This window comes from Eucyclogobius newberryi, unplaced genomic scaffold (genome assembly GCF_026437365.1).
Source record: "Eucyclogobius newberryi isolate DKJ021-1_F unplaced genomic scaffold, fEucNew1.0.hap1 SCAF_4, whole genome shotgun sequence".
Lineage (NCBI taxonomy): Eukaryota > Metazoa > Chordata > Actinopteri > Gobiiformes > Gobiidae > Eucyclogobius > Eucyclogobius newberryi.
In genome coordinates this window covers 21,234,736-21,257,806 of record NW_027316056.1, presented here as the reverse complement: position 1 = coordinate 21,257,806, position 23,071 = coordinate 21,234,736, and the positions used below count along the sequence as shown (strand labels likewise).

At 43.3% G+C, this 23,071-nt stretch overlaps 1 protein-coding gene across 1 annotated transcript in view; it reads left to right on the top strand.

The window, feature by feature from the left end:
• The window catches only part of LOC140377171 (zeta-sarcoglycan-like), a 352,061-nt gene that overhangs the window by 217,748 nt on the left and 111,242 nt on the right, over window positions 1-23,071 (top strand). Inside the window, exon 3 of the mRNA XM_072462496.1 lies at window positions 5,116-5,217. Coding sequence (XP_072318597.1) covers window positions 5,116-5,217 — 102 coding nt within the window. The remainder of the gene's footprint in view (window positions 1-5,115; window positions 5,218-23,071) is intronic.

Below are 23,071 nucleotides of genomic sequence, written 5' to 3'. Positions count from 1 at the left end.
TGAATTATTTACTTTTACAATTGATTTGTACTTCTCTGTCCAAATGTATTAATAATTATTGCTCACATTTATAATAATTACACACATGCACATAATCTTTATAGACGGATTGAATATTGCAACATGTAAATAGTGTGCAAGTATGCATGCATGTATGTATGAATAATGAGTGAGTGTGTTTGTGTTCGACAGATGGAAATTGCCCATGGATACAATCCAGCATGTTTACGGCATGTATCATTTATGTTCATTAACATAAACTGTCTCCACCACATTCCTCTGTTATTTTTTGTAATATATTCCCATGAAATTTTAGTAATGGAACGGCTTTCCCCCTAGTTCTCCCATTTCCCCCGACCAACCTTGCTTACAGCAAGTTTCCTCCATCCAAGTAATCATGACCAACATCCTGGCTCAAGATTTGGACAGGGTCCCTGAGCACATGATTGTGGTTGTCCCCCACAACTTCTGACAGGTGTCTCTGAGACACTATTGCATTCAACCCATCATTTAACCAAAGTCTATAAATACAAAAATGACTTGTACTATACTGTTATTTGACCAGAGCCCTTTAAGATACTTGCATACTCCATTCAGAAGGCAGTCGGTGTAATGCAATCTAACAGCAGCACCAGGTCAGCTTCTGTATTGATCCAACACTTTCACATCTATTTTGTAAATGTATGTGTGTCAAGTGGTGTGATGTACAGCTATAGACCCAGGGATAAGAGGATGTATAAAGCTGTTAGCCTTAATACAAGTCTCTTTTGAAACCAGCAATCTGCGTGGAATGATGGCTGAAGAAGGCGCACACTGTTATTGCTCTGGTCACAGCACAAGAAAGGTCTTGATTGTAGTTTGAAATGAGCAATATTCATTATACAAGTAAAGTTATGACTGTTTCCTTGGTTAGTGGTTAAGAAAAAAGAAAGAAAACTAGAGATATTTTAACGTAATTAAGATATAAAATATTCAATATTGTACCGTTATTGGGATTTATTACGTTTAGTTAGAGACAAATTTAGAGACGGTTGCATGAAGCTATGAAGATTTTTTGGTGAGGAAATTTCTACAGCTAACTTTCATTCCCAAAACTTCAGCCGCATTTAGATGGATGGTTAAATATTTTCTTGTATGTATGTATCTGTGGTTGCTGGAGTCTTCTCCCTATCAATGTTTCTCTCTCATTTCCTCTCATTCGCCCACTTTCTATTCTCGCTTGTGCCTTGAGTACATTTCCAATTTGATAAGCTTTGTTGCTTTGTTGCTCCTAACAATTAATGGTAATTTGCAGCAGCACTCCCAACTGAATTCCTATCTTCATGGACGTTTTCATCAATATTTGCCAACATGAAAAGAAAGCACGGACGCAGGGAAGCAAGACTAATTTGTTGTCATTGACACTTTCTGCCTGGGGAGGAGGTTTTGTTCAATTGTCAACCAAATTGAATGGATTTACATTAGTTTTGTCCTCCTTTCCCCAAAGAACTTCACTTGTCAGAACTTTCCGAGACAAAAAAAAATGCACCAGAAGTTAATTTGTGAAGCAAAGATTATTATTGACGGACCAATGTTTCTATACGACTTTTCACAGTTGTTCCACCACTGTCGCTCTGCCATAAGCATCGATTTGACATGGTACAGTAGGTGCCTCCTCGCTTGCTGTCGAGCTCTAATACCCCGCATGGCTGTTTGAAAGGAATTTAATCTGACCATGTATAAGTCTGATCCAACCATCTCTCAGCCGCGTGGAAACGGGTGAAACGCTCCAGCACTGATCTGCAGCTGGCACTAAGCCACTTTTATCACACGGCTCAATGTAGACGCCTCTGCCGCTGTGGAAGGCTGCTGTGCCACGGATTCAAATGCATCGCACCTAAAACGCAACAGATGTGGATTATCATGTTAGAAAGTTTAAGATGGGCTCATTATGTGCAGAGGGATATATGAGTACAAGGTAATATTGTGCAATATTGATAACAGTGGTAAACAGGGCCGTTGTTAGACATTCGGGTCCCCGAAGCCAAAATCAGTGGTGCCCCCATGCCCCCAACCCATTTTAAACATATACAAAATATATAGGGGTTTGGTATCTGTAATACAACCTTAAGGTGACCATTAAAGTTGTACTAAAAAAAATAGACTTTATTTAATATCATAACCCTAAGTGGGATCTGAGGGCCCCAAACCAAGAAGAATTTAACAAATCATTACATTTTCTGTATTTTATATGTAATATTACTAGTGACTCATCACTCAGTTTATAATGAGGGCCCCCGCAGTCCCTAAATTTCCTTGCTCCAACATCACCTGGAGCCCTTCTCCTGCGTTCCTGCAAAACAGATTGAGGCTCTAGAAAATACTAAAGCTGCAAACTATTGATGCTTTCTATTGCATTTATGAAAACTTAGACTTTTTTAAGAAGTTGAACCACTTTGTCTTTGTGCCAGCTGGGTGCAGGGCATGTCTTGTTTTATTCTCTCATTGTCACAGGTTCCAATTTAATTTGAGGCAAATTTTCTTAAAGTGAATACTTTTTTGCTCTTTGTGGTTTATAGAATACATATGCTGACGAAAACTGTGCCCCTGATCTGTCTGAGTCTGTGGCTTGTAGCTGCATCTGCGCATCTCAAACACGGAGAGAGAGGAAACAGTCCTAGTTTGAACTGATAAAGAACTAAAACAATGTAGGCAAGGCTCACTGTTTAATAGTAAAATGAACAGTGCAGTTTCTGAACAGCATATGTCACTCACTCCAAACTGCCTGGCAGGTTGGTGCCCCTCAAGCACTTGATTCCCGACATTATGTGCGTAAGGGTTAAATCTTTTTCCAGTGAAAGGTGAAATAACATAAAAATACATTGCCTAACATTTTAAGACTTCTATTACTTACACAAATGTATTACTGGTTCTTGAGCACTGACCTTTGTCTGTGAAGACTCCCTATGATTTATATGACAACACACTTCCTGTGCAGGCCTCCTTTCTTTTAATTTCAATTTTGTTGTTGTTGTGGTTGTTGTTGTTTTATGGCGGTTGGCATCCGAGTGTTGCATTACCGTCAGACTTTATTCCTCAGACGTTTCGTAGTTGTTGTTGTTGTTGTTGTTGTTGTTTTATGGCGGTTGGCATCCAATGTGTTGCATTACCGCCAGACTGTGACGTGATATACAAGCTTTATTGAATCTCACAGGTACAAGTACACGAGGTCTTAGACTTTAGACTTTATTCTTTAGACTTTATTCTTGTTGTTGTTTTATGGCGGTTGGTATCCAAGTGTTACATTACCGACAGACTTTATTCCTTGTTTTATGGCGGTTGGCATCCGAGTGTTGCATTACCGTCAGACTTTATTCCTCAGACTTTATCGTAGTCCTTAAAAGTTCGAGATGTCTTGTTGTTGTTGTTGTTGTTGTTGTTGTTGTTGTTGTTGTTGTTGTTGTTGTTGTTGTTGACGTTTCGTAGTCCTCAGACTCTGTCGTAGTCCGTAAAAGTACTCCTCCCATTGCTTTGGCGTTACAAAGCCCATGAGGTCATGATGTGTTTTTGTGACTAGAATAGTTGTTGTGTCAGAGACCAACCGGCTTTATTCCAGGGAGACTCTTCTTCACCTTCCTCGCCCTCTTTGACGTTCGGTGCTTTGGAAGTACAAAGCCCATGAGATCATGGGACGTCTTTGTTGTTTTACAAAGCCCATGAGGTCATGGGACGTCTTTGTCGTTTTATCCTTTAGAAGTCCTTCTTCCATCACTTTGGTGTTTCTAGGCCCATGAAGTCCAAGCGCGTTAGAACATCCTCTTGCTCCTCATCCTCGGCTCAGTCTCCAACACCCCCCACCTCTATAAACGTTTACCCAGCCCTGTGCTACATAAGTAAGCAACCACAGCCTGACACAAACCCTGTGACTGGATCGCCAGAACGTTCCGCAGATTGAACTCCCGCCCATTATTCCGAAACCACAAGGCCAACCCGGCATTGCCTAACATTTTAAGACTTCTATTACTTACACAAATGTATCACAGCAGCCCATTGTACCTTTGAATGGTTCTTGAGCACTGACCTTTGTCTGTGAAGACTCCCTATGATTTATATGACAACACACTTCCTGTGCAGGCCTCCTTTCTTTTAATTTCAATTTTCCCAGCACGAGCCCTTTCACCCAATCCGTCACACTTTGAAACAGTGTTCTTTTTTCCTTTGTAACAGTGTTCTTTTTTCCTTTGTTGTGGACAAAATCAGTCTAATTCTGAAAAAAAAAAAGAGTAATTTGTCAGCACTTTGATACCTTGGTTCATGTCCGCCCATTAATAGTGACAGAAACTGGTGCACTTAGAGTTGCTGCAACAAAGCGTAACATGTACATCAACTGTGGCATAAAATCAGTTTTGTCATCTGCCTTCAACTGCTGCTTCTGTGCAGTGTTTGAAGCTATCATGGGTACGTACTGTTGGAAAATTGACAAAATAATTTAATAATTAATTGCTGGAGATTTTGTGCACTCTTCGAGTTCACTGAGGACGAAACAGACCGTGAAAAGGCAGTATTCCCAACGCCCATCAATAATACACTGCACTCATTAAGAGTGCTTTTTTTCTCTCTTTTTTTTTAGATCCATGGAGTGCTTGGTGTGCATATCCTAAATGAGCTAAACCGCTAAAACTTCTGTCAGACTGGGTGGAGATTCTAACTTGATGTTTCTTTTACCAAAATTGATGAGTGTAAATAGCAATATTTCCTTTTAATGTTTTTGTCTAATTATTTAATTAAATTAAATTAAATTGCAGTTTAAATATATCAACCTACCAAAGTATTTGAAGGGATATATCTGATTGATTTAATAAAGAATGGATTGTGTTGAGTTTAATTGTGTGTTGTTTTGAGTCTTGCATCGGTTTATGATCTGTAATGAAATATAACATATACATGTTTGTACTGCTGTACACTTTCAAATGTTTGTTGTATAAATGTACTCTTTTTGAAGGTCACATTATTGGTATGTGTAAGAAATATAATTGTATTATTTTTTCAACTCAAGGCTCTGTGTGTGTGAAAACAAATTATTTGTACATTCTTGTTTGTGGACATAATAAAATGCTGCTTGTCTCTTGATTTCAGGAGGGCATGGGGAACCTCAGAGTGACCAAAGAAGGAGTGCGTCTGGAGGGAGTGTCTCAGTTCCTGTCGCCTCTTTACGTCCAGGAGATATGGTCTCGTGGGGTAAGAGACTGTTGTTATGTACCTTTATGATGCTAATGCTGGGGCAGCACTGTATATTGCAAAATAATCTACTGTATATGCCAATATTGTCACAATTATTGACATGAAATTTCCCCATGTGGGACAATAAAGGAATATCTTATCTTATCTTATCTTATAAACAGGTTCTCCAACAAACAGAAATGTACTGTTGTTAAATGTAAATTTTGAAAAAGGCAGATTCTATTGCCTTGATTTAGTCTCTGTATATATTTATATACAACTGAAAGGACTGCCAAAAATAGAGCTGCAACGATGAATCAACTACCTGTTGCTAGTAGACTACCGGTATATATAATTCACCCTGGAGAGACGCAGAGACGACGAGAAAGGACTGTTTAGCAAGCTTTATTACGTGGGTTATTTGGCGCTCAGACCCCGGTGGAAGACAGTGATCATGGGCACTCCATGATCTATTTGTATTAGATGTCTCCCCCCGGAGCCTGGTGGTGGTAGATGTGAAGAGGAGGAAGAGGATGAGGGGAATGTAGAGGAGGAGCTGGGGAGGTGGTGGGTCGCAGTACGGTTTGAGCGGCCGAGCCATCAGCCTGTTGGCTTAAATATGACCGCCTGTGCGCTGATTGGAGCGGGGAGGAGTCACTTGAGAGCGTTGATTGGGGATGAGGAGCCGGTGCGAGGGCCATTGTACAGACGCCCCCTGACCTTTCACCCTCCTTCTTGGCCGGGAAAAACTGCATAACCTCTTTGGGATAAGCGCAGAAACCTGGGAGAGTCCATGGTGAAGTGAGGGATCTGACTCTCACAGACGGACAGGCGGGCGCCCGCTTGAGTGCGATGATGGAGCTGGGGAGAGGGGTCCTTCCATGGAGGCCTTGACGTAGATGGGTGGAGTTAGGTCTTCCAGGCTGAATTTACGCAGGCTTCATTTGTCATCGCATTTTGATCATCGCAATTGTTTTTTCGACTATACAGACTTTAAAACACTCACTAAAATACCTTTTTATAGCAAAGAAAGCAGTATTGTTAAATCAAATAATCAGATAATAATAAACCATTTCTGGTTTACATCAATAATCTCTTTTATTTGTAATTATTCTGTCTAGAAGCCTTGAGTCTTTATTTTAATCTTTATTTGTTTGAAGACATATATCCAATACAAATTATTGTTGAGTCGATTACAATTTTTTTTTGCTATCCTTGTGTGTGTAGTGTGTTCAAATATTGCAATACTATCAATATTGCAGTTCATAACAGCCATATCTCAAATCACAATAATTCTCAACATCGTGGAGCCCTAGTTAACGCCGTGCAAGGTGCTCAAAAGTGTTTCCTCCAGCATCATCAAAGTATGTTTGTGGGTGGTATGGTACATATATGTAATGTTCCCAGCATGTTGAAAATGAGCTGGCACAGTCCTATGTTGCATCCTGCCGTGAGCCTATATATTTCTCATGTATTTGACACATTATAACCCAACATATGAGCACTGGTCCATTTATCACCGACAGAATCAGTATTGATCCCATCTGGCCATGCAGGCAACATGGTCACGAGTGAGGACGGACTGCGTGTGTGTGTGCGTGTGCGTGTGTGTGCGTGTGTGCGTGTGTGTGTGTGAACACTGAAAGTACCTGTCGGATACATGTTGCCATGTTGTTGTGACATGGGGCGTGAAGCATCCAATATAATTACTTATTTTGAGTTAGTTTGTGCCAAAATCCATCAAGAATGTACTTGACCTGATAATTAATGAGAATAGAAACGAATCAAGACAACTTACCGTAATAGTTCTCAAAAAGCAATGATTGGAAAAAGGAAAACATGACTTCAGCAAGAGGTCAACAAAGTGCATAGCGGTTAACACAAAAAGTACTTTCACTCAGGATCAGTAAAATACATATATATTGGCATATTATCTATCTAAATAAAATAATATGTTGTGCTCCAGGCCTAACTGTATTCAATCAGGTCAAAAGATAACTATGCAGGGCAAACTATGACCATGAGCCTCTGTCTGACTCCACCAGTAGCATTCGAATAGGCAATGTGGTCACAAGCTGACTATGAATCAAATTAAACCAGTTACTTTTAATGCTTACTGATATATACATTTACCAAATGTAATAGTTTGTACTTTCTAGGAAATAATTTCACATTAGTCAGTTGTAAATTCTCCCATGGTGCCCTGCAGTTTATTTACTCATGTTCTTTACTCATTTACTTGTTAACAAAACTAGAAATGAAAGAAAATATCCTGAAAATGACTTAAAACAACACAAACTTTGGATAAACATGAGTGTTGTTCAGCTATAGTTTTGTCCGTTGACCATGTCATGTGCATTGCCTGTTTCCAGTTCTTCAATGTTCCTTTCTTTCTCACATTTGAGACACTGGCCACTGCAGACTCAATCACTTGGTATGGGAGGTGCTCTGATCCAGTCATTTAGCCATCACAATTTGACTCTTGTTAATTGCAATTCAAACACAATTTTACATGTTTCTAACTTAAAATATGAAGACATAAGATTCACTTGATGCCTAATAATACAACACATAAATAGATACTATGATAAAAAACAACAGCAACAACAACAATAACAACTTGAAGATGTATGCCTTCAAGAAAATAACTATAGAAACCATTTTTTGAAACAAAAACATGTATGCACTGTTTATTGCCTCGATGTATGCATCCTTACATAAATATTCACAAAAACATTCAATTTCCTGGCTCTTGATGCTTTTGGCAAACAGTCCTGGCCCCTGGTGAATATAGGCTTAGAGCAACTTAATTACATGGGCATAGACAGCTAAAGCCCTTTGAAACAGTATCGCGTCATTAGCCAAGAAAGCTGTGAGCTAAAGACGTAAACACAGAGTCGCTAAAGTAAAGACTGTCCCCAGGGCTTAGATAAGTGAAAAGGAGCCTGCGCATCATGTCGAGAGAGCTAGGGCTGAAACAGATAAGAGACAATACAGGCTGAAGCTGTGGGTCAAGCTTTTTGAGCCATGACAGCCAAAACATTATGACGGTGAAAAGCTCTAACTCTGCTTGAGAACATCCTATTAACAGTGAGCATGGATAAATAAATGAATGATTTGCCATCAACTATATGTAAAATGTACATATAGTTGATGAATGTAGAATGTATTTTAAAAAGGTTGGTGGCTTTGGGATGATGGCTGCCTTGCTTGGTTGTGTCTGTCTGGCGACAGTCGAAACCATTCTATACTAGTTTACCTGAGGAGATTCAATATTTCTACATGGGAGGATATAATGAGCTTGGATTATTATTTCAGGAACATGTCTACGAAGAAGGAAATCATCACAGAGAACCGCAAGCAATGCTACAACTAAGCTAGCTAGCTTTGGCGTTGCTCCGACCCCCTTCTGTGCCTGCTCCGGATCAGACTCGGCTCCGGAGGAGTCCGGGAGTGAGATGACCCGGTGATAATGGTGGGAGACAACTGATAAGATTACAAAGGCAGTAGATGCAAAGATATATGCGTCCCTGGTGTGTGGGATTTGAAATCCAAGAATGCTTAACTGGAGAGCTGAGCCACAGCTGCCAAGGAGGAGATCACTGATTTGAAAGACACGGTCTCTGCCCTACAAGCCAAAGTGGCAGATTTGACAAATCAGGTATGTATTTCGAGTTACAAAGTGAACGACTCGATTATCGATCTTCCAGAGGACACTGAAGGAAAAGATGTGGTCAAGTTAATGGAGACCTTGATTGCAGAACAGAAAATAAATAGAAAATATAGACAGTGCTTGACAGTGCATTTCACTCCATAGCTCCCAAGCCCAGAACTAGTGTCCAAGGCCTATTATACTGAAGTTTGATAACTTAATTGATGAACTGAATGTCATGGCGGCATCTAGACGTCTTATCATGGGCCAGACCGGATTAAACAAGCTCCACGTTTCTTTCTTCAACTGCGAGAGTGGTCAAGAAATGCAAAACTTTTCACCAAGTAAAATCTTACGCTCTGCTTTATCCCCACTTAAAAATAAAAATATTTACTACACCGGAAGAGGTATTAGCGGATATGGATCCCTGAACCATCTGACATCCTCTCCTTTTTCCCTTTGGTTCAATGAAAGGGACCTGGACTTTATTGGAGACTAAGTATTTGCCCAATGTGGGCAGGTGAAAATGTTTAATCAACCGTATCGGACGATCGTTTGTTTACCTAGGAAATACTTTTCCCCCCATCTTCTGATCCCTTTTTCTGTGCAGGGCCAGTTCTTGCCCACTGAACTTGGGTTGGCTGACAGAAAACCTAGATGGGCAATTATAAGAGTCAATACATGGGCTTGTATGCCCCCATTTTTACACAGAAAGTAAATGTGTGACTATCCTGTGTTACACGTTTTCATCGATCATCAGAGGGTGTGCTGCACAGCTGCATGGCAGTATGCTCTGTTGTTTGTGTTCATTACATGTATGTTTCTGTGGGATGTCATTGTGTTTATGGGACAGTCTTGCAGGGGGGTCTGGGAAAAATCAGGGGGGGAAATAGTGATAATTCCCTTATTTTTAACTATTTATTTTATAGACTCAGTTGGCCATAGTTGTATGATATCCTACTATATAATGTCAGCTTGATTCAATAGGTTTGTTCCATAAACAGAGCTGAATATTGGTTCATATAGATTTTTGGCAATGGGAACTCCTTTAACTGGATTATTGAAATATAGATAAGTTTATATCATACTGTGGAACCTTCTAGGCAAAGCAAGAACAATGTTATGAGAAAATCAGGTGAAGGACCCTCAACTGGAAAACTTACTTATACAGTACCCTAAACATCACCTGAGGAGCCTAATGTTCTGTGGCCTATAGCCTACTCTCTGTTTGAGAACCACTGCTTTAAACCAAATTTAACATACACAATGCAGAGTACAGTTCAAATAGGCCTAGTATTACCGATATTACTGCAATGAGATGAGTCCATGAATGGCCCATGTTTAGTCAGCTCTGGACTAGAGACGCGCACGGGACGGTCTTTAAATAAACTGAATTCAACTAATTCCACTAAAACGGTTCAGAGGGAGAAATGTATGACAGTGAAAAGCTCATTCACAGACTGCGCTGTGGTCACGCCTCTCGCATCGCGCTCAGCCTCATTCATAAAGTTTCATCAGCGATCTTCTACTCACATGGTCCAAGTGTCCTGTGATGATACATCCATCTGACGCAGAGCTCTCCTCCTCCCGTCTCCACCTGCAAGTGCTCATGCATACACCTTGCCCACTGCCACGCAAATCCTGATCCTGCAGCATTCGACCCGTGGGCAGTCCCGTCCGCCACAGGTCTCTAGACAGGGGCCAAAGGGGCCAAAAGGGCCGACTGGGCCAACGGGTCAGCTCAGCCTACAACGGCCCATTTACCCATTAGCCCACCGGGAAAATTCCCATATGCCAGCCCAGTCCTTCTCTGTCACTCACGGAATCACATTGTATACATTTGTATGTGTTTAGTTTATTTTCAATTCAGGTTGGATTTTTATTTTGTGCACAGAGACCTTTGGAGCAGTGTAGTGCTGCAGACTGTTTTTGACATTACCATACACTGTTCTTGGGCTTCAAAAATTCTGCCATGGACAGAATAAACAGATAGAAATTGAAAACCTCACCAACGATCAAGGACTGGACTGGCATCGTAACAGACTCGGACTTTATTTGGAAATGGACAAATTTGACCGACTTTTGACAAATGGACTTTTATTTTAATTGAAAATAAAACCAACATTGCTATTACTTCACAGCTACAATATGTATCATTGAAAAACATTTCACACAAATATTGAGCATACCTAAAGAGTGCAATCTCCCTGCAGTGCAATGTGTGAGAGGTAAACAGAACATTATGACTCCCAGAGAAGATTAGAGCTGAGAAGTAAAGTAAAGTAAAGGAATTTAATTATATAAGTATTATAATAGTATTTCATTAACATTGTCCTTAAAATTAACTAATGGGATTAAGCTCAATGGATTTCTTGTATTTCACCTACACTTTACCAAACTTGTATGTGTCTATAATATCACTAAGCAATGTACTACACACAAAACAACATACTGTAAAAATGCAACAGATGGGTACCCCACAGTGCAAGCGTAGCAGGAGACTGGAGCGAGAACACAGTGGTTAGGAGCCATCGGAGCCACCCAGCTGGAATGAAAGGCACCGGAGGAACATGGAACAAAGTGTGGACAAGCATCCTGTGGCAGCAGACATGTGCAGAGACATATACAGGACCTTTGAAGGCCACAGGAGAGGAAGGGCAGCCAAACACTCTGCAGGGCTACAAGCACATAACAAGCAAACAGCCTCTGGTGTCACACTGCAAGGACCACAATGCAAGCCAAACAACAGTATTCCAATCACAAATACCATGGTACACACAGTGGCCTAGACCTTGCCACTCTGAGTTACAACTTGGTCGGGCCAACCTGACTTTATGATTGAAATGTGTGTTTGGGGGAAATTTAACCTTGCATCCATAGTGCGGCCCTTTATAAAAGGAACACATCACAATCCATGCACTGAAGCTTTTATTAAAAAAGATGTGTTCTGCAGTAACAAAACTGAACATAAAAGGGCCGGCTCCTTTTCTCGCTGGCCAGTCTTTAGTGGCACATTTACATGACTGTGACTGCCGCCAGGCCTTATAATTGTGCCCGCTGGGACCTGTGACGACCTATCACCACTACCCAGGATGCAAAGAAAGTGTCATTTATGCAGCTTTCAACCCACTTTCTTTCTCTGTTTACAACTCTACTTTTCTTTTTATGCATTTATTTTTCACTCTTTTATCAAGCCTTTTACCCTGCCTCTGACATTTCTTCCTCTCTGTTGCCTCTCCCTCCATTGTTTTCAGCCTTACTCTCTTCCTCACAGCAGCAGTGATGTTGGCTCCCTGGAGATAGGCCCAGTTATGTGCTGTAGACTCCCTAGATAAGGGCTCCACTTCCTGCAGAGAAGAATAAAATATCCCTGGCATGTGGTGAATGGAGAATAGTACAGTGAAAAGACACATTTTTGATGAGGGGGCAAACTTTATGAAAAGGGTGCTTTTTAGCGAATCTGGTTAGATTAAAACAAATAATTTGCAGTCATGATGAAGCAGTTCCAGCACGAAGTATGAAGACTGAGACACATTTGGGGAGGACACCATTACTTTATTTTGCTGTTTGTCAGCTTTAGATTTATTACTCTCTTTCTCCATCTCATACTCTCTCCTGTACTTCTCCTCTGGGGACCTGAGCTAGCTGAAACTGAAACTCCAAGTGCGCAGCTGTAATTGAATAGCAGAGAGTTCTAATGGAACATTAGGCTGTTCCTGTCTTGGCAGGCTCTATTGATTTTGACTTTGCAGCATTGTAAACAATTGGGGCTAAATGTAACTGAACAAATGCAGACCTTGGTATGAGCCATAATTTGGAGGCTATAGTGCACTAATAATTTCCGGAGTGTTTTTGTTGGACGACGTAAAAATGATATTGTCTTCCCCATAGACTGTGTTTGGAGATTGCATGTTGTTGCATTGAGCTGTCATCCTGAGTGGTGATTAGTTGTTGCCTGCAGACCATAAAGCTGACAGGTTTCTTAACTCAGAAAAAGCTTGTTATGAAATGTTTGCTTGCTGTTCGCTTTGTGTTATTCCGCCAATGTAGCAAATAAGGATTTGCATTTTATCTCAAGGAAAATGAAAACGTTACTGTTATCTGTCCAGCTACACTGGCAGATATTTGTTGCACATCTGAATGAATTAGACTGAATTGTCCATGAGGAATTTGAGTGTGAATAAATGTTTGCGAATGTGCCTTTAAATGTTAGCCATGTCACTGTATGGCCATTGTCCACTTTGACATTAACAAGCTGGTGTAGGCATGGCACAGGTATATTTATAGTTATACTTTTGTACTGTGTGTAGTATGTTGTGTCTCAGCCGCTTCAAATAACTCCATTTACTGTGCACTGTTTTCCATAATTCTTGTTATTTTCTAGTAACCACGGAAAGATTTTACATACAGCAGGTCTGTCCAGCGTTTGTCGAATGTATTTGAATTAAACAGCACGTCACCTGAAACCCCTGCTCTGCTCCTGTTTCTTGACAAGAGTTTTCCCAGGCTGTAACAGACCGAAAAAAGAAGAGAGCTGATTTGATCTCAGCGCAGGGCATTATAAATGAGGACCGGGAGGCGTCCAGAATGGCAGCACTGCCCGACATGCGGCGCGCTTGTCAGATGTCAGAGCTTCTTGCCATCAAAACCTGCATTAAAACACAAATCAAATGAGAGATCAATGCCAGAAGTGAACTCCAAGAATAAAGAGAATATAATAGTACAACTGAAGTTATGATGACATTTAAAGTGATATTTTGCTTAATATAGACAATGTAATATTTGCATTTAAAGAAATTCATGACTGTTCAGAGTAGTGTTCTCGTGATACAAAAATGGCAAACTTGATTTCAATACAAGATAAAAAAGAAAAAAAAGTATTACAAGACAAAGATTTTGATATCACAATGATGATTAGAAAATGTTCCATAGATAAAGAGATTTTTTTTGGTATAAATTCTTAAGTTTCAGTATCAATTACTATCTGGGTATTGATTTTGACAACCCCTGGATGGTGCGCACATACCGCCGCAGCACATGTAAAAATAGTCTTCATTAACATTTAAGAGGGTTTTTTTCAGAATGTCAGAAGAATGAAAGTCACACTGGCCCTTGAGGGGACCAGACAAAATGAATAAGAATATTAATCCCCTGACTGGAAAGATCATTGTGTCCATCCCCGCAGCAGCTGCTGCAGAGGTCACGTCGTCTGAAAGCCACCCACAAATCCCCTCATCACCGGATTTGACTGGAGAAAAAGGCCACATCATATCACACAGTGTTTTATCAGACTTTTTCATGATACTGTCATTAACATGAGCGTAAGGTGAAATCCCCAACATGTCCTTGCTCTCTGATGCTTGCGTGTTTGGAGTTGAGTCAGGCGGTAGGAAATCTGATGAGACCAACTCATCGAAGATTTGACACGGCTCAGTAAGAAAGAAGTTTATATTATTGTTGTATTCATTTTTTTATTAACCCTTATTTAACCAGGTGAGAACCTATTGAGATCAAGATCTCTAAGTGTGTCATTACATTGTCAAGACTAACAATAATTAAATCCGTACACGGCAATAAAGGCCCTCGCTCCCCTTGTGACAGCGGGATACATGACATACATCTCATCCTCCTCTTTCCCACTTACATCTCATCTCTCCTTTAACGGCATCTATGTACTACTACTACTACTCTCTTCATTGTGATTAGACTTTTAACTGACATTGTCATGGGCGCACAGTTAGATACATTTATGTCATCATTAAATTATTGTATATTTACTTGTTGCATAAAATGTAAGGGGGTGCGAGAGAGCTATTTTATTATCATTGTGTTCAAGACACAAATTTGCACAAATATTCTATTAAGATTTTCAAAATTTTAAAATATTACATTTTTTGGGGGGTTTTAAGTGAAATGTTATTGAAAATTCACCATGACTGTATCAAAATTCTAATGCATAACGTTTCATTGCATATGGGTGTGTTTTCAATGAAAACTGTTGTAGATGTAAAAAATAAGATGGGGTGCACTTTTTTCAGTCTACTTCCTGTAGGGTTTAGGGTGAGTTCATATAGATATTCTGTATTTATTATTTGTGTGAGTGCCATATTTTTACTGTTTTTTTCATGTCAGGCTCCCATTGGCCCCATGTTAATAGATTTTTGAGGTGGGGCTTCTGAGTCTTGCAATATTTTTTCACTGACACTAGAGCTGATAATTAGAGCTCACTGAGTTCTAATGTTTAAATATAACTGATGGGCATTTCCAAATAGTCCCTCGCCGGGATGATTCGTCCTTTGGCTTGGGCCTAATAAAACAAGAGAGACCCTGTGTTCACAAATACATTGCAGCTTTATAATCATTTCAATACACCCATAATACTATGCCGGTGGAAATAACACCGGCATAGTATTATGCCGGTGTTATTTCCTTTGTGGACACAGCAAAAGGAGTGGACACAGCAAAAGGACCACGTGGACACAGCATGACGTGCCTTTTTTACTTGACTTTTTACTTGTGTGACGTTGTGTGACGTTTTGTTCTTTTGTGCGCATGCGGGCTTCATCTAGTTACACCAGACACAAACGGTAATCGCATTTTTTTGGTAATGTGAACAACCACATTGAAAAATCAGATTCAAACAAAAAGAAACAGAATTGGGCCTCATACCCTGCAGTGTGAACGTAGCCATAGACACACAAACATTCACTCTCACATTCATTCACCAATTTCAAACTCAATACTTAAGAGAGTCAAAAAAATATTTGCTGGAGCTACTGAAATGAGTAACTATAAGAGTAACTGTCGGAATGTAACAGCACATTTGAAGTTAATGGCCCAAAATCTGGTATTTTCTAATGGTTTCACTCCACTTCTGCCAACTGATGCAATATCAAATGTTATCAAATAAACTTAATTTAATTCGGAATGCTGTGTTCTTCCACCTCCATAAACTCTCAGTTAAGGGCAGTAGTAAGTATCCAGCGCTACTGGCCTTCAGCAGTGGCAGCACTTCATTTAGCAGCAAATTTACTGAACCAGGCGCACACAGTCATTCACAGTTCACTGTTTTATATTAGGCGTTGTAACCAAAAGGCAAAGACATTTTTAGCACATGTAGTGCTGTTTTCTTATCATATTCTGTTAATGCATTAGTTTGAAGCAGAAAGTACAAATGAATTGTTGAAGCATTCCTTGTACTGTGACTAAGTGGCATAACAATCCAGTCTGCAGATAGCATTGTGTATGGATCTGTAGCCCACAGCTAGCTTCAGTAATGGTGCTGGTATGTCTAGATTGGTTAAAGCTTCTCACAGAGACTTAAAAAAAAAAAGGGTTTAAAAGTAAAGAATAATAATATGAAGTGATAACATCTATGGAAAGCGCTTTAATTATGGGAGTGTCGCCACAGCCTAATTATAGGTAATATATTCAGTAATGTAAAGATTTCTCATTTCCATGTCAAATGTAATTTCCTCACCAAACTTGCCGCTCTCTCCGGGTCTAAATTTCCCGGTAAAGACATGGACACAAGAGTCTTTGACCACTCTCCGGAGAGCGCCGCGGAGGGGACGCGTTCTGCCTGTGAAAGTAAGCAAACCCCAGGATGCAGGTTGTCACGCACCGCTGCCTGCGGCGTTCTTCCTCGTCTGCTTCGGGAAAATTATGAACCAAACGCCCGTCATTTCAGGCTTATTGGCGTAGCAAGAATCACTTTTACACATTCCACAGCAGCAGTGTTTGTTGCTAACTATCTTTATGGAACAAATGAGTCGATTCTGGATCGTAATAATCAGTTTTGACCGTCGCTTTATGAAGTGTCTTCAATGGGAATTGATTGCCCCGCAGTTTCCATTGTCTGACTTCCGGGTACGCGCTGTTGGCGCGGTGACGTCACATGGCTATTATTAGCTCGGCCGTGGAGCGCTATTCAATTTACTTTGGTAACGCCTAAAATCACAACAGCGGTTGTCTCTGCGGGCGACAGTAAAAAACTGATTAAACAATGTCCATAAGGACGAAGGGCGATGTCCCAGGGTCCCTTGTCCTGAGAGCCTCCTTCTCGGCCAGGAAAATTACAAAAAGTCTCCTTGTGAAAAAGAAGAGGAGTTCCACAGTGAAGGAGAGATCCGACACCCTCAGACGGACAGACGGATGCGAGATAGACAGTGGAGCTGGACCCACTCAGGAGGAGAACCAGTTCTTCAGGAGGAGAACCAGTTCTTCCAGGCAAGTAACTGTTGATATGGAGTAGAGACCGCTTTTCCAGGAACTCAAGGAGCAACTGGGTCCACAAGTCATCAATGGGCCTGTCCCACTCCCCCCGGAGAGGCATGGAGTGGGATTCTTATGTTCAAATCAATGTGATGTCATTGTCTTAGAAGAAAAGCTATATGCGTATAAATCGTATTCCAGTTTCATATCTCTATAATTGTATAAATATATTTGGGTCAGCAGAATCCCTGCACTGGTATGGGGACGTAACAAATGTGTTTGTGTGAGTAATAGTTGATTTTCACCTTTTGTCTCCGCCATGGTCCGGTAGCAGCTCACACACTGACTATGAGGAAAGACCAGTATAAATAAGACCGCACATGTGCATGTGACACTCATTATTAAAAACCTGAGAAACCACAGCTCTCTACTGGCTTTCCTCCATCTGAACTATAGTTCACCTTGTCCCTGCAGGTGGATTACCTTCACAGGGCAGAGCTCACAATTCTCGCTGCGAAATTAATTAAGACTGGGCATTTGAATTAATTAGCTGGACAGGAGTGTGGCATTACACTGTGCTGGCCTCCTGACATTAAACATACTCATGGGCCCAGCACACACACCCTGATTAGATTTAATTACACATGTACAGATCCTTGGCTACAGAATAGTTCATCTTTAATTACATATTGAACTCTGCCTTTTTAATTCCCGTGTTTTTGTCCCGCCCGTGCACATGTGCCACAAAACACATTGGAAGTTGGCAATACTTCCTATGCCAAAGTATTTTTGTAACATAAAGTGCTAAAGGACAAAGGTAGATCAAAGACGCAGCAAAAACTGCGGACGTTAGTATAAGAAGTCTGGTCATTAGAATGAGGGGCAAATGCTGAGGTGTAAGTATATCATGGACAACGCGTCTTAAAATGAAAAGTAAGATTAAGTTCAGCATCAGATCCTGTGGGCTTTAATGCTCCTCTGGAGGTTGGGATCTAAAAGAAGCTTAATGTATCCTCAGAGCAGCAAATTAAAAGAGTTGTTACTGTTCAAGTTAGTAACGAGCTATGCCTAATGATCGCAAAGGTACTTCTGTGCAATTCGAGATGTGGCAAAAGTCTTAGAACCATATAGTTTTTACTGAATCTAAGTTGCTATTCTTAACATTCCATCCATCCATCCATCTTCTGCCGCTTTATCCGGGGCCGGGTCGCGGGGGCAGCAGTCTGAGCAGGGACTCCCAGACTTCCTTCTCCCCAGACACTTCCTCTAACTCCTCCGGGGGGATCCCGAGGCGTTCCCAGGCCAGCCGAGAGACATAGTCTCTCCAGCGTGTCCTGGGTCTTCCCCGGGGCCTCTTCCCGGTGGGACATGCCTGAAACACCTCCCGAGGGAGGCGCCCAGGAGGCATCCGGAACAAATGCCCGAGCCACCTCAGCTGGCTCCTCTCGACGTGGAGGAGCAGCGGCTCTACTCCGAGCTCCCCCCGTGTGGCCGAGCTCCTCACCTTATCTCTAAGGGAGCGCCCAGCCACCCGGCGGAGGAAACTCATTTCGACCGCTTGTATCCGCGATCTTGTTCTTTCGGTCACTACCCAAAGCTCATGACCATAGGTGAGGGTAGGAACGTAGACCGACCGGTAAATAGAGAGCTTTGCCTTTCGGCTCAGCTCCCTCTTTACCACAACGGTCCGATGCAGCGACTGCATCACTGCAGCCGCTGCACCGATCCGCCTGTCGATCTCACGCTCCATCCTTCCCTCACTCGTGAACAAGACCCCGAGATACTTGAACTCCTCCACTTGGGGCAAGGACACCCCACCCACCTGGAGAGGGCAAGCCACCTTTTTCCGGTCGAGAACCATGGCCTCGGATTTGGAGGTGCTGATTCTCATCCCAGCCGCTTCACACTCGGCTGCAAACCGTCCCAGTGCATGTTGCAGGTCCGGGTTTGATGGAGCCATCAGGACAACATCGTCTGCAAACAGCAGAGATGAGATCCTGTGGTCCCCAAACCGGACCCCCTCCGACCCCTGACTGCGCCTAGAAATTCTGTCCATAAAAATTATGAACAGAACCGGTGACACAGGGCAGCCCTGGCGGAGTCCAACATGCACTGGGAACAGGTCTGACTTACTGCCGGCAATGCGAACACAGCTCCTGCTCCGGTCATACAGGGACCGGACAGCCCTGAGCAAAGGGCCCCGGACCCCGTACTCCCGGAGCACCCCCCAAAGGACACCCCGAGGGACACGGTCAAAAGCCTTCTCCAGATCCACAAAGCACATGTGGACTGGTTGGGCAAACTCCCATGAACCCTCGAGCACCCGATGGAGGGTATAGAGCTGGTCCAGTGTTCCACGACCGGGACGAAAACCACTCTGCTCCTCCTGAATCCGAGGTTCGACTATCGGTCGGATTCTCCTCTCCAGTACCTTGGAATAGACCTTACCCGGGAGGCTGAGGAGTGTGATCCCTCTGTAGTTGGAACACACCCTCCGGTCCCCCTTCTTGAACAGAGGGACCACCACCCCGGTCTGCCAGTCCAGAGGCACGGTCCCCATCGCCACGCGATTTTGCAGAGACGTGTCAACCAAGACAGTCCTACAACATCCAGATACTTTAGGTACTCAGGGCGGATCTCATCCACCCCCGGAGCCCTGCCACCGAGGAGTTTGCGGACAACCTCAGTGACTTCAGCTTGGGTGATGGATGAGCCAGCCTCCGAGTCCCCGGTCTCTACTTCCTCTTCAGAAGACGTGACTGAGGGATTAAGGAGATCCTCAAAGTATTCCTTCCACCGTCCGACGACATCCCCAGTCGAGGTCAGCAGGCCTCCACCCGCACCGTAAACGGTGTTTGTGAGACACTGCTTCCCCTTCCTGAGGCGCCGGACGGTTTGCCAGAATTTCTTTGGTGCCGACCGATAGTCCCCCTCCATGGCCTCCCCGAACTCCTCCCAGGCCCGGGTTTTTGCCTCTGCGACAGCACGAGCCGCGGCTCGCTTGGCCTGCCGATACCCGTCGATGACCTCCGGAGACCTACAAGCCAGAGTGGCCTGATAGGCCTCCTTCTTTAGTCTGACGGCATCCCTTACTTCCGGTGTCCACCACCGGGTTCGGGGGTTGCCGCCACGACAGGCACCGGAGACCTTGCGACCACAGCTCCGAGCAGCCGCATCAACAATGGAGGCGGAGAACATGGTCCACTCGGACTCAATGTCCCCAGCCTCCCCCGGGACATGGGAGAAGCTCTCCCGGAGGTGCGAGTTGAATACCCTACTGACAGAGGGCTCCACTAGACGTTCCCAACAGACCCTCACAATGCGCTTGGGTCTGCCAAGTCTGTCCGGCTTCCTCCTCCGCCAGCGGATCCAACTCACCACCAGGTGGTGATCGGTTGACAACTCTGCCCCTCTCTTCACCCGAGTGTCCAAGACACGCGGCCGGAGGTCTGATGACACGACAACTAAGTCGATCATTGACCTCCGGCCTAGGGTGTCCTGGTGCCACGTGCACTGATGGACACCCTTGTGCTTGAACATGGTGTTCGTTATGGACAATCCGTGGCTAGCACAGAAGTCCAATAACTGAACACCGCTCGGGTTCAGATCGGGGAAGCCGTTCTTCCCGATCACCCCTCTCCAGGTGTCACTGTCATTGCCCACGTGGGCCTTGAAGTCCCCCAGTAGAACAACGGAGTCCCCGGTCGGTGCACTGTCCAGTACCCCTCCCAAGGACTCCAAGAAGGCCGGGTACTCTGCACTGCTGTTCGGCCCGTAGGCCGCCACAACAGTGAGAGACCTGTCCCCCACCCGAAGGCGGAGGGACGCGACCCTCTCGTTCACCGGGGTAAACTCCAACACGTGGCGGCTGAGCTGAGGGGCTATCAGCAAGCCCACACCAGCCCGCCGCCTCTCCCCGCGGGCAACACCAGAGAAGTGGAGCGTCCAGCCCCTCTCAAGGAGATGGGTTCCAGAGCCCAAACTGTGCGTGGAGGTGAGGCCGACTATATCTAGTCGGTATCGCTCAACCTCCCGCACAAGCTCAGGCTCTTTCCCCCCCAGCGAGGTGACATTCCATGTCCCCAGAGTTAGTCTCTTTGTCTGGAGATCTGGTCGCCGAGGCCCCTGCCGTCGACTGCCGCCCAGATCTCTCTGCACCGGCCCCTTATGGATCCTCCTGCGGGTGGTGGGCCCACGGGAGGGCGGCCCCACGTCGCTCTTTCGGGCTGTGCCCGGCCGGGCCCCGTGGGGTAAGACCCGGCCACCAGGCGCTCGCCATGGAGCACCCATCCCAGGCCTGGCTCCAGGATGGGGCCCCGGTGACGCCGATCCGGGCGACGTGAACTGCCTTGATTGTGTCGTCGTCATAAGAGGCTTCTGAACCGATCTTTGTCTGACCCGTCACCTAGGACCTGTTTGCCTTGGGAGACCCTACCAGGGGCATGAAGCCCCCGACAACATAGCTCCCGGGGTCATTCGGGCACTCAAACCCCTCCACCACGTTAAGGTGTCGGTTCCAATTCAAAACATTCGTATTTTGAAATTTCTCCGATTTAACAATGGAAAAATCAAAGTAAACAGTATTTTAATGTATGTTAATTTTCATTATTTTTATTGTTAATTCTACCATGATATGAGTTTAAAGTAATTGATTTGCATGCGTCTATTCACTATAGTAGAGCTTTTCTTGTGACGCCAGATCCACTGCAGTGCTCTTTATCCTCATTGTCCTCATTATGTTCTAAAGGCATGTCTTACGTCTCCCTGGATGTCTCTTTGCTCCTCTCTCATCTCCATAAACCATTCCTACTTTTTATTCTGTGCAACATGTTGCCGTGGAGAGTACCCACTTCATGTCTCATCCTTGTAAACCATTCCCAGTAATTATGGATGCAGCTCCTCAGGCGAGGATCCATCTCATGGCTGAGAGCTCAGAAGGGCTAACATCAGGAAGTCCCTGTCACAGTAGCGAGCCACTAATAAGCCACAGGACGAGCCCAGCGACAGAAAACGTGTCAAAGATATGAGCAGACTTGATTAAAACTACACTGTATGAAGGCCTGCTCCCTGTTTACACCTGTTTTCTGGACATTTCATTGATTATATGGGTCAACAGAAATTAAATATGGATGAAATGAGTCAATGTGTTTCCTCCAGGTGCGTTGGTTTCCATCCTCAATTCCTCTCCAGAATCCTGACTGATTTGGACAGGTAGCCAATGGTTTAAAGTGCATATAACAGGTTTTCCTGTTCTCACTTCATTTGGTGGGACCTGTGGTAAATATGTATTATAGTTTTCTAACAGTCAAGTTTCAGTTTGTAGAGTGGAATACTTTAACAGAAACAATCCCTCTGTGATGTCATCAAGGAGCGAAAGTCCATCCAAAACGCATTTTTCTGACAGTTTCAATAATTTTACTAAAATAAAGGTGTTATCAGGTGTTATGGAATTACTTCTAAAACTGTTGTTAGCTTCATATAACTGCCTGAGTCATTTGTCAAGGTTTTATGGGAAAAAAACATGTTTCATTGAGTCATCTTAAAAAATATTTATGATTGGCCAATGACACCTACAGATGCAGCAGGATCCGTAGAGTAGAGAGTGACAAAAACAAATGTACACCAAAAAATTACTTAGGCACTTGCTATGAGGTCGGCAATATATCATCTGCTGCCCATATCTAACCAGGAAGTACAACTAGAAACGTCACCGAAATGGTCAAACTGGAAAACGTTCAGCTTTCTTCAGATGAAGCTAAGGCTCAGTCAGAGCACTGCTTACAGCTCATACTTAGGGGTGACAAAAGATAAAATGCAGTCTCCTTTCACATGTCTTAAAGCTATGAGTCTATATTTTTACACTGCAGAGGTGTAATAAAAGGGTTATATACTGTGGAGATATTTCTGTCTTTGGAAAAAGTTTTTATGGGATGGATTGTCACGACTTGGCTGAGGTCACAAGGTTAAAGTGAGCTGTATGTATTGTCATTCTAGAATAGGAGCTTT